Source organism: Equus quagga, chromosome 7, assembly GCF_021613505.1.
Source record: "Equus quagga isolate Etosha38 chromosome 7, UCLA_HA_Equagga_1.0, whole genome shotgun sequence".
Taxonomy (NCBI): domain Eukaryota; kingdom Metazoa; phylum Chordata; class Mammalia; order Perissodactyla; family Equidae; genus Equus; species Equus quagga.
The window spans coordinates 95,504,253-95,516,689 of NC_060273.1; the positions used below are offsets into that span (position 1 = coordinate 95,504,253).

Below are 12,437 nucleotides of genomic sequence, written 5' to 3' on the forward strand. Positions count from 1 at the left end.
ACCAAATTGCTCAGTGCTAACCAGCTTAAACCTATCATCCTAAGGAAAACAAAATATATTTTTTACTCAGCAACATTGTAACACTGTTACATGAAAATAAATCTGTCTTTGTCAAAAGTTTCAGTTGTATGGCTATTTTACCGGATACATTCAAACAAGTAGATTCTTACTTGGAAATATGGGATTATATTTCTGCCTAGAGTTACAATAAATTGCATATTTAAAATCTGTGGGCCAAATTCTAAGATGTTCAACTTTATTTATGGACAAATGGAAATACTGGTGTCATTACTCTACAAACCATGAATAGCAGATAATCTTGGAGGACAATGAAGATTTCTTTCCATTTTCTCCCCGCGTGTCATGAAGCAGAGTAGCAAAGCTAATGCTCTGAGTTCCAACTACTATTTCCATAAATATGGTTTCCAACTGTCTGTCTCTGGCTGTGAACTTACCCCTAAATTCCAGGCTGCAGTTCCCAGAATCCAGTCCAGATCTCGGTCTGCTATAGTTCTGGCACCACAGCGTGTCCTCTTCTGGCCTAAACTTCTCTCCTCTCCCATGTTTTGCATTTCTAGTAATGGAGTCAATATCCTTGGTCACTCACGCCAAAACCTCAGCATTAGTTTTGACTCTCTCTCATTCTTCTTGTTTTATTAACTGTCTTGTTTTTCAGACATCAGTCAATTCTATCTTAGCAATAGATCCAGTAAGGCCCTCTCCTCTCCATTATCACTTTAATTTAGGTCTTCCTTCCCTTTAATCTGCAATGCAACAACCCTTGTATCCTGAACCCCAGGATTTCACACTTTCCTAATACATTGCTTCTAACAGTTATTACCATGGACAAAGATATCCTGTCTTCATATTTGTAATCTACAACATCGCAGAGAACTGGGTACACAGTAAACGTTCAAATTTTTGTTGAATGAACCAGCTTCCCATTCTGTGAAAGCCAACAGCACCTTTTCCACGTCTCTTATCACTTGTTTTCTATCAGAATTACTTATATATATATACACAAGCCCCAATTCCTTATTTGAACTCCCTGAGGCCAGATGTGTTTTGGAATTCAGAATTTTTCAGATTTTAGAAAGGAAATACAGTACATAAAACATGTATTATATATTATGAAAGCCCCTCCAATGGTGCAAAACTCTATAAACAAATACATGATTTCCATACTCAACTAACCCACGGTAAGTGAGAGAAAGACAATCAATCCCATCGTGTAGGTTCAGACCAGGTTTTGCCACCAATGAGTTAGGAGAAAAAATATTCCATTTTTAGAGCTTATGCTTTCTGAATTTGCAGATAAAAGTAACTATGTTTTAATTTTCAGGAGCAGACTATTCTATATGGCATATAAAGCCTCTGATTCCTTATCTTCTTTATGCCTTCCTGCCATCTTTTATTTTCTTTGAGTTTTCACTCTTGCTTACAACAACAGAATTGGATCCAAAGGGTTTACCAGAACAACTTTTGGGTGGTTTTAGAAATTAATAGTGATAAATATTGTAAAATATAATGCTTACTTATAAATGTTTTAATGGTATCATACTGTTCCCAGACATTTCACTCATACTAAATAGAAAATAAACGTCACTATCCATATGATAAACTTATTATTTTAATAGCGGGAAAGCTACTAATTCAGCACTTTTTTAAAAAGGCAGACATCTAATTCCATCTAAATCTATGCATTCTACGTGGCTTTTAGCATTTATTCAACACATACGGAATAGGCTACTATGTGTTATAGACCATACTAAAAGTTGGAAATAAATTAATCTGCAGCTCTTTCTCAGGGTTAAGCCCAAGACCAAGTGGGAGGAAACATACAATTATAAATGATAATACAGTAGGATAACTGTGACAAGCAACAGACTCTATTTAAACAGAATTCAGAGATTTATTTCTCTATCTGATGTCCATGTCACCTTTTCAACCTAATTGAAGAATCCCTAGCAAAATAAAAAGCTAAAGGACAACCATTATTCAAAATGGTAGAATACCTGAAGGCATAGGATATTGGAAAAAGGTGTTCAAATACGTCTGGGCATTCAATTACATTTTGGAGTAATAAAAAGACATAGATAAGATCACTGTGTTCTTTTTCTATTATTATTATTATTTTTTGCTGAAGAAGTTTTGCCCTGAGCTAACATCTGTTGCCAATCTTCTTCTTTTCGTTATGTGAGCCACCACCACAGCACAGCCACTGACAAATGTGTGGCATAGGTCCACACCCGGGAACCGAACCCAGGCTGCTGAAGCAGAGCATGCCAAACTTAACCACTAGGTCACTGGGGCTGGCCCAAGATCACTGTGTTCTTGACATTATAACAGATATTAATAGTGAAGTAAGAAAGATAGGCTTCTATCTTGACCTCTACCTACCTAAGGAAGCACTACCTACGGATATTTTTAATAATTCTAAGACAATAATTCATGATTAAAACATTGTCTCCAGAGGTAGAAATTAGAAGGTGCCAGTGACTATTCCAGGATATGGCTTCCTTCCCAAAGGCAGCTCACTGAGGCCCTTCCTCTGGCTTCTTATGCAGATGAAGGACCTCTATCTCTCTGTTGCACACTCTCAGCCCACAGAGAAGAGAAAAGGGCTCTCCAGCCTCTCTCAGATCATCTAAGCCCAGAAAGGCAGAGGCCACACTGGCCCTCACCCCGGCAGCCCTCCTGCTCCTAGATGACCAGGCACAACAGGCTTCACAGGGGCCTAACCTTAAAGGACACAGCTACAACGCCTCCCCCTCCACAGCCAAAACCAACCCTGACCCAGCACTGAAATGAGAACTCTCCTAATTCTCTCTAGACTCAGACTAATTTGGTTTTAAAAGACCCCCAAGACATACATCCTGCCCAGAGATTTGTTGTTGGTGTTGTATGGATGGCAGAATGGGGGAGGGATCAGGGAAGATGGGCACAGTCTAGCATCTCTGGGTTCGAATATGCCTTCCAGGTCTCTGAGCACAAACCCCTCAGTTCCAAGACTTGCTCAAGGTCAGTCACTTGTCTAACTCCACTGATACCTGTCCCCAGCCAAGGTGAACTGAGGAGCTTAGCCTTGTTGTCTGTAACCAGATTCTGGTATGCCATAATGTAAACAAGGCTGGGACAACTAACAGCAATTTAAAATACAAAACATTTGTAATTAAGTGTTTAGCAAAACATTTTTAAAACTGCTTGTAAAAAAAAAAAAAAGGTAGGTATTCCCTAAGTCAAAGCATTCAATCATCTATTTGATGTCATTAAGCACCAAGATGCAAACTAGAGATGCCAACATGGAATCTTCTAAGACATCATAAGTCAAAAGACTTAGATAGTTTCTACTGCTGCCAGCTACCGTGATTTAGCTCGGTGACACAAAGACTGCGAGAAAACAACCAGAACTAAAAGAAGTTACACAGTTGAGAATCAAATCAAATAACAGATGGGCAGACAACCAAAGAGAACGGTAAATGCTTTTAGAGAAAGCTTTAAGATCCAATTTGATTGTTAGCTTTAATAAATAAGGACCTGAAGAAGAGATGACAAAACAGACAAAAGCCACAAGGCATCAATAATAAGTAGTTACAAACAAGATTTCCACATTCCCATTTTTCCAGTGGAAATGTAAGGAAAAACCCTTTTCCTAAGTTAATCAAATGTCACTTTCAAATGTAAGCACATTTTCTAATATTGCCTACAAGGAAAGTGCCACCAAGATAAGGCAACAAGCTTAGTTGGTATTGACACTACATTGAAGGAAACTGTCCTGTTTGCTAAGAATTAATCATCTGTACACCGTCACGTGTCACCTAATGACAGGGATACTTTCTGAGAAATGCATCGTTAGGCAATTTTGTCATTGTGTGAACATCACAGAGTGCACTTACACAAACCTAGATGGTATAGCCTACTACACACCTAAGCTATATGGTACTAATCTTATGCGATCACCATCTATATGCAGTCCGTCATGCACCAAAAGTTGTTCTTCAGTGCATGACTATACTTTATAAATCCTTACAGAGTTCTATTCTGCCAACTTTGAGACACACAATTCCAGCATATGTTTCTCACCCTTATAGATCACATTCCTCTCCTTCACCAATATCTTCAAAAACCTGGTGCTTTACATATAACTTAAATTTTAATATGCTTTCATCCATAGGGAAAAAGTTTAATTCCATCATGGACGGATACAAAGAAAGAAGGACAGAAAGAAGAAGGAAAGGAAAGGAATAACACCTACATATACACTGTTAATCTATGAACTTATTTAGAAAATATTAGGCACTTTGAAATTTGAGGGACTAAATACATACTACATTTTTGCCTTCCTTTATCCCCCTTCTGAATTAATTAACTTTCTATAAACACAAACGTCTGTCAGAAGAACAAACATCAAAATGTTAACTGTGGGTAGTGGGATTATACATCATTATTTTCTTCTTTATATACCAAATTTTATATAATGAACATAAATTCATTTATATAATGAACTCCCTAAGAGGAACAGCAATTGTTATATTAAAAATAAACTTGTTTATTTTGAACCAAAATCAACTGAACAAAATTCCATAATGTTTTATAGGAATATGTAATAGAAGATCATCTCAAAAAGTTTCAGTTGATTTAGATACACAGTTTAATTTTTTTTGTTTAAGTGAGCATTTACAGTGATTTTTAGTTGTAATGAGGAATAAAACAATCTGATTTTTAAGGCACTTAGGCATTCTAAAATAGCAATCAGAACAAAAATAATGGAAATCTGTAAAATGTTAGCTTCTACTGTACAAGTAAAAACCCAAACCTATAGATTTTTTTCCTTAAAAAAATGGTTTGAATAGACACATTACTTGCATGGTATGTGTTGTAGAAATATTGAGCGACGATGGTTCATTCCATCAGTTATGGGATTTTCAGAAGACAGCCTATACTCCTTGCTTTCCAGTACCACCCGAGTATACTACATCTCAGACACTAGCCCATAGTCCCTAGAGGAGGATTACAACCAGGCTTGAGATGGGTCTAAAAGTTGAGATGGTCCTAGAGTATAAGCCAATCACAAGCCACCTCCAGGAGTCCCTTAGCCTTACAGGGGCTCTCAGCCAACCTAAAATACATGGGATCCCATCGTATTTCACAATAATGAAGGAAGGGAAGAATCTTATGAGCTAAAAACTATTCTGGATGCTTCCTACCCTACATTAGTAGACAGACTCAGGGGACCACAGCTGTCTGACTACAAATGAAAGGATCCTGTCCCTTAGGACTTCCAGGTAGAAAACATGAAAAATCAAAAAGTTTCAGCGAACATTCACTGGTACACCATATTTCTCCAACAACTCTAGAGGTCAGAATACTCTATAACATAAAGGTAAAAGAAATGATGGTCAACGTTCATTAATAGCATGTTTCAAGATTCAAAATATGAATAGCTGTGAGCCATGGAATGAATGTTTGTGTCTCTCCAAAATCCATATATTAAAGCCCTAATCCCCAATATGATGGTATTTGGAAGTGGGGCCTTTGGAAGGTAATTAGGTTTAGATGAGCTCATGAGAGTGCAGTCTCCACGATGAAATACATTAGTGTCCTTAGAAGAAGAGACATGAAAGAGATGACCTCTCTGTCATGTGAGAACATAGCAAGAAGGCAGTTGTCCACAAACCAGGAGGAGGGCTCTCCCTGAACCCAACCATGCTGGCACCTTCATCTAGGACTTCCCAGCCTCCAGACTATGAGAAAATAAATTTCTGTTGTTTAACCTACCCAGTCTAGGGGTAGTCTATTTGTTATAGCAGCCTGAACTAAGATATTCTCTTTGTTAGAAGCAGTGGCTCATCAATTTATAACTGATTGATGAGAAGAGAGAATGCATGTGTACTCTCTTCACTACTCTCCACTGTCCTGTAACCTACTTGGAAACAGCACAGTGAATCTGATACAGCCACACATTTTTCTGTCATGACAGAAAGACACTGGATGCTTCCAAACTCGCTAACGGATGACTGATTAGCAAAGTGAGCCCACAAAAGTGCTAGTGCCGAACTATGTATACAGAGAAAATTCTCTAATCTAGAAAAAACCTTTCACTCAACTTTAGTAATTTCATCTTACCTTTCCCGATTTTACTTTAAGAATTAAATTAAAATTGGACACTGCAATCTATTATATCCCACAACATAGAAAAGTTTGTGCCATGATTAATATGGGTCACATTCTTAAAAGTAGATGCAAAAGGTCTGGTAGGAATTTTTTTTATCTTCTTTCTCTTTTTATCACCTAATTTCCCTTTCTTTATAAAAGAGTACCAAGGTCCTTTTGGACCTCCATATTAGTGAATGGAAACGTGACTGCTTTCTTTCTGCAGCAACTTAGTTTATACAGGATGCTTTGCCAGGTTGCTAACATGGCACTCTAACAGATAATTTCCCTAGACTAGATATAATTAGCACCTTTGACTGCCATCCGTATAAGTCAAGAAAATAATTATGACTTTTCACTGATAATTAAGGTGATAAATCCAAATTATTAATGTTTGAGGATGAAAAAAGAAGTTTTAAAACTGTCAAAATTTAACAATTTAAAAACATTTCATTTGACCTGATGTACTTTATGTTTAAAAGGAATTTGGAGATTAAAGAAGCATACAGCTAAGATGACTGTTTAAAACCACTATTTGAGGTTACAATGAAATCTTTAAAACAAATATTTTCATTTTAATTGATTCCCTATCTGTCTAAAAAACATACATGTCTTTGGGTGTCCTGAAACTTGTTACTTCCCAGGAAAAGCAATTTACCTAAGACGGTAGGATTTATTTACCTTCAACAGACAGGCTTTCATTATAACAAGGATATTTCATCTCTATCTACTAAGAGTTATCTTAGAATATCATAAAGGCAGAGATATGACTTACTCCACGTAGCTGCAGTATTTCCACCTTTAGTGATATGCCACTCAAATACAGCGTTTACCGTCTTTACCACCTGGTGCCCAATATCCTTAAGGCGGCGACCTATTTCCTCAAAAACAAGGGTACTCTGAAGCTCCCCACCCTAGCAAAAAGGAGAAAATTTAAAGATTTTACTCTTCCGTTTTCTCCCCGAAACCCCCTAGTACCTAGTTGTGTATTTTTAGTTGTGGGTCCTTCTAGTTGTAGAAAATTTAATTTTAAAAGTTATATAAAAATGACTCAAGGGGAAAAATTATTACAAAATATACGTGCAATAAGGTGACGTGCAATACGGTTTTAAAAACCTATACATAAATAAACTAGTTTTTTTCACACCAGGCTTCTTTCACACTTTCTTTATGTTTATTTATGTCATGCAGAACCTCAGTCCTCTTAATAAAAGGATTTTACTTTGATCAGAATTCAGAAATAATATTTTAAAAGGAAACTAGGAACTGGACAGCCTATGTCCTAACTAACTTCAGCAGGGAGATACTGGACAAATCAATCTTCTGTGGTCTCATTTCTTGACTTGTAAAATGGGACTAAATTGCATGAAGCCTGAATTTCTTTCTAGCTCTAAAACTTCTTAAGAGATTCTCTAATTCTTCTTAAAGGGACTTTAATTTTAGTTATACGATAATACAGCTGACAGACAATTAAAGACCATGGGTATGAAAACCTCAACATTACAAAGTTAATATTTTGGAGACAGAGAATACAAACATTTTTATTAAAAGTCTCAGTATGTTAATAGAGAATAACACAAATGTTTTAATAAATAATACATGCTATTGTTTTTATATTTGCATACAAAGCTTTATACAAATATTTAAATCAAGAAAAAGGTACAGGATATTTCTTTTTAATTGATTTTTCTCCAAAATACCATTATTTCTCATTAAATAACTGACTTAGTTACTCTAAACCTAGAAAATTATTTTCGCTTGAAAGATACACTAATATTTTCGAAAAAAATTTTTCGTAAATTCCTAAGTTGTCAAAATATTCCCCTTTCATTCCAAGCAGTTCTGATTTAATGTCCTCCAGTTCAAGAATTAAGAATCTTTCACAGCTCTTAATTTTCTAAAGTAGCCTGAACATTCTTAAAGTGATCTTAACTGAAATTCATAAATCAGGAAATGACTTGGGTACCAGTTTTTACAACCTACCTTAGAGGGTGTCTTAGCTAACATATCAGATGTTGGCACAAGATCCACATATGCATTTGAAATGACGATGTCTCCAGTTTCTTGGATCTTATAAGGAGTACAAGAGAAAAAAACAGTTCACTCTTATGATTCCAATGAAAACACAATCGTGAAACAGTATAAAGTCTTTTTTTTTAAAAGAAATTTACATTTTTTCCTCATATGAAAAAGAAAATAACAATCCAAATTAAATAGTTTATAAATTAAATGTCAAGATGAACGAACATGAAGGCTTACTCATTTAATACAATTGCTATTAACCCTAACTGTAGAATCAACTGGAGACCTTTTATTTATGATCAGGCCCCCTCCAAAAACTCCAATCTAAACGGTCTGGGGTGGAGCCTGGGCATCAGTATTTTTCAGGGATTTTTTTTTTTTTTAACATAAGTGCATCTAATGGGGAGCCAGGGTGAGAACTGATAAATTCTTCTGTAGTAAAAGTGAAAGGCACAATATCCACATGAGGTCCTGCTACTCAAAGTGCATTTGCTCTGTTAATATAGAATAAAATTGGCTAGGAACAGACCACAGCAGTCTTTTTAAAGAAATACTTACAATTATTTCAAACAGGAAGTGTATAGAAGCATAAAATAAATGCTTAAACAGTGTTTTATCAAAATACTCATTAAATGAACTCGAATTCTAATTCCTAATACTTCATCTAAAATTATTCCAATGGCTATTCTTTCATAAAATTATGGTATTGCTACAAGAGCAGAGGATAGTGTCTAAAAATTAAGGTAGCATTTATTAAAGATTGATTTTTAACAATCAAGATCACTCTCGCTTGAATACTTCCCATCATACAGAAAAAAAGATCCTTCAAACAGCTTGTTCATTTTATTTCAAATTATGTACAGTGAAAAGCATGGAAAGAGACAATTTATGAAGAAAATACAGTACACGTTAGTAAATTACTTTCTTGTAACCAAGCCAAGCATATCACTTGGAACATTAGTTTAAAATGTTTCTTAAAATATAACATGAAGCAAGGAAGAAAGGAAGGAAGGCGGGGAGGAAGGAGACATTGAGGGAGTGAGGGAAGCATCCCTCTATATAACTAATAGGAAAGAATACATCTAATAACTGGAGGAAAAAATAGCCAATATACTGAATAGATAAGAAGACATGCTTAGAATTTATCAAAGTGGCAAGAATGTATCATATTTACATATTAAATTATTTTCAACTCTTTAAATTTGAATCCATAGAAACTATTTCTGTACTGTTCACCACTAGAATCATAGAAAAATAAAAACCTGTAATGCAGTCATGGTCCTTAACACCTTTAGAGTTCATGACCTTATTCAAAAACTAAAAGTTACATGAAATAATTAGAAAATAATAGGGCTCCAGAACATGCGTCACAAATATTAATTGTAAGAGGATTTCGGAGAGAGCCAATATGCATCTTTGTACGGGTGGGGAAAGGGGAGAAGCAAGGGACTGCCTCTACGGGCAAGGGAGAGCTCAAACTGAAGCCTAAAAGACGGAGGAATTCGAAACTGAAATAAAGTTTGCATAAATTAAGCAGGAGAACGATATTGCAAGCAGCAAGAAGTAATAAGAAGTAAGGCAACCTCATAAACAAGAGTTCTGCAGGGTTATTTATTTATGAAAGACATCATGACACAGTAAAAAGAGTTAGGGCCCTGGGATCCAAGCTGTGAGACAGGCAGACCTCAATTTCTACCTCAGCTCCACCACTTTGTGTGTGACCACGCGCAGGTTATTCAGGAGCCCCGAACCTCGATTTTCTTATATTAAATGTAGAGTTATTACGCATGTTGGAGATAATGATACAGCCTGCTTACAGGTACTCAACAACTGGAAGCTGTGATTATTGTTGGTGGTGTTTAAACTGCCCAAGACAAACAATCTGTGTAGTGCAAAATGAGCACGCCAAAAAGTATCAGCTTGGTCAACTGTGTGAACAAAACATACCTTTAAAAAACTTACAAATAAAAGGATGATTGCAGGTCTTTTTAGTATTTTACTGGAGCACAGCTAAGAGCCTCAACCAAAAATTACTTAATTCTATAGGGAAATATAATTTTGTCCCATCACTTTCTATTAATTAGGCCCAGGCTCTGATATAAGATATTAATTTGAGGATTTTTGTGCGATCAAGAGGCACACAATTTCTGACCAAAAGAAAAGATAACCATAACGGATATGATTTTATTGCTCTGTAAGATATTAACCAGTTTTGTCTCTAACTCAGCAAAAGTATTTTAGAATGCCTTTCCTGTAGGACTATATAAACACTGTCCTTCTAATTCTCTCTTTTTTGTGTGTGTGAGGAAGATTGTCCCTGAGATAACATCTGTGCCAGTCTTCCTCTATTTTGTATGTGGAATGCTGCCACAGCATGGCTTGACGAGCAGTGTGTAGGTCCGTGCCCGGGATCCAAACCTGTGAACCCCAGGTCATGCAAGCAGGAACACACAAACTTAACCACTACACCACCAGGCTGGTCCCTCTAATTCTCTTGGGAACCAGTTTTATCATCTTGCTAGCCTCCTCACTAAAGAATTAAATAAATTTTTGTCATGTTTTCATTTTATATCTGTCTGAGGGTCACACCTTTAATTTCCTGAAGATTATATTTTGACAACTTGACTGACTGGTTGAGCCAAAAAGATATGGTTGGTTGGGTTTTCAGAATAGCTGTGCCACTGCCATGTAGACAAGCACCAACTTAGTAGAGAATAAAAGAGAAAATAAAAAACAAGGTATGTAGACATTTTATTTTCAATTAAAAGTTACCACTGACTTAAAAAAAAATTTTCTAGGTTTTGTCTCATGTCCACAGTATTAACCAAAAGAATGCTAAGATGAAACATAATTAGAGGGTCTGGTGAAGAGGGTAACAAAACAAAGTACCTCGAACTACTTTATTATTCATACCTTGGTTTGGAAATGGATTCTATTTCCTTCCTTCCACATCTCAGTTTGTAGAGTTTGTCCTGGATATACTGGTTTTGCAAAACGAGCCTTTAAAAAAAAAATGAGTATGGGAGTTAAAAAGGTTTTAAAATAAAACTTTTCTACTTGCGCAGAAAAAAATTCAGAGGGAGACTGGAGAGTATAAAAGGAAGAAAATAGAGGTTTAAATATATATAAATTCATAAAGGAGCAAAAATAATAATATAATAAAATTAGTAGAGAAAGGATATAGTTGGCATGAGCTAATTCTTTGTCTTTCAAAGTATTGAGTCAATAAATAAGGCTTAAGCTTGACAAGTCAAGAAACTGAAGCACAATCATATTAAGTCGAATTCTACAGGTAACCATCAGAACAACTTAAAAGCAGCACTTAAAGCTGGCACTATTTAATTCTAGGGATTAAGATCTGGGGTGGGTATATAGGACAAAATAATTCCACTTTTTATTTCATAATTTTCTATACTATTTTATTTGTTCTGTGTACATATTATTGTAAAAGATAGTTATAATAAAATGAAAAACATGAGAATAATCAGTGTTATCATAGGCAAGGAATCACAGAATGCATTTTCATTACTGTGTGGAGCACAAACTCATAAAACCATTTGGAGTGATCTGACACTCTCAAACTTTTTTTTAGTGTATCTCTCTTGACTTATGCAAAGATACTGTGCGCAGAGATAGTTTTCTTTGTAATTTATAATGGATGAAACCATCTTAAAATACAAAAGCTAAAATCAGTATGTACATCATATTGATATAGGTATATATTTATTAGAGTTCAAATGCAGCCACTTAATTTCAATTAAAGTAAGGCAAATTACAAAACAGTAAAAAAAAATTTTTTTAAAGATAAATCTTGAGTTTTTGTTAAAGCACATGCTGATATATGTATGGTGCTAATAATATATAAAGCAATCCAATCAACCTGTTAGCATTATAACTGTGCATGATATCCTTCACGATGTATGGGTAATAGAGGTGTTTATAACTACAAAAGAAAATATGCTGATTGCCGAGTCAATGAAATAATAAAAATATATATTGCTTCAGTACAGTACTTATTTTAAATGAAGTCACTAAAACTTTTCTTCTTTAAAATACAAAAAAAGGAGGTGACGTTCAAATTATGCAGTAATATACATATACCTTAATTGCCTTGAATCTTGACACATCATGATCTGCAAACTGCTGTAAAACATGCCTGGCAGAAAATCCAAATGTACACAATCCATGTAATATTGGCTTGTCAAAACCTAAAAGAAAGAGAAAGAATTTAGTCAGATATGGGCACACGTCATGATTAAAAA

At 35.3% G+C, this 12,437-nt stretch overlaps 1 protein-coding gene across 1 annotated transcript in view; it reads right to left on the reverse strand.

Annotated features, from left to right (window-relative positions):
• Positions 1–12,437, reverse strand: part of HSD17B4 (hydroxysteroid 17-beta dehydrogenase 4) — an 81,077-nt gene that overhangs the window by 12,337 nt on the left and 56,303 nt on the right. Inside the window, exons 19-22 of the mRNA XM_046667528.1 lie at positions 12,277–12,383; positions 11,089–11,175; positions 8,137–8,223; positions 6,929–7,067 (exon numbers count right to left, since the gene is read on the reverse strand). Coding sequence (XP_046523484.1) covers positions 6,929–7,067; positions 8,137–8,223; positions 11,089–11,175; positions 12,277–12,383 — 420 coding nt within the window. The remainder of the gene's footprint in view (positions 1–6,928; positions 7,068–8,136; positions 8,224–11,088; positions 11,176–12,276; positions 12,384–12,437) is intronic.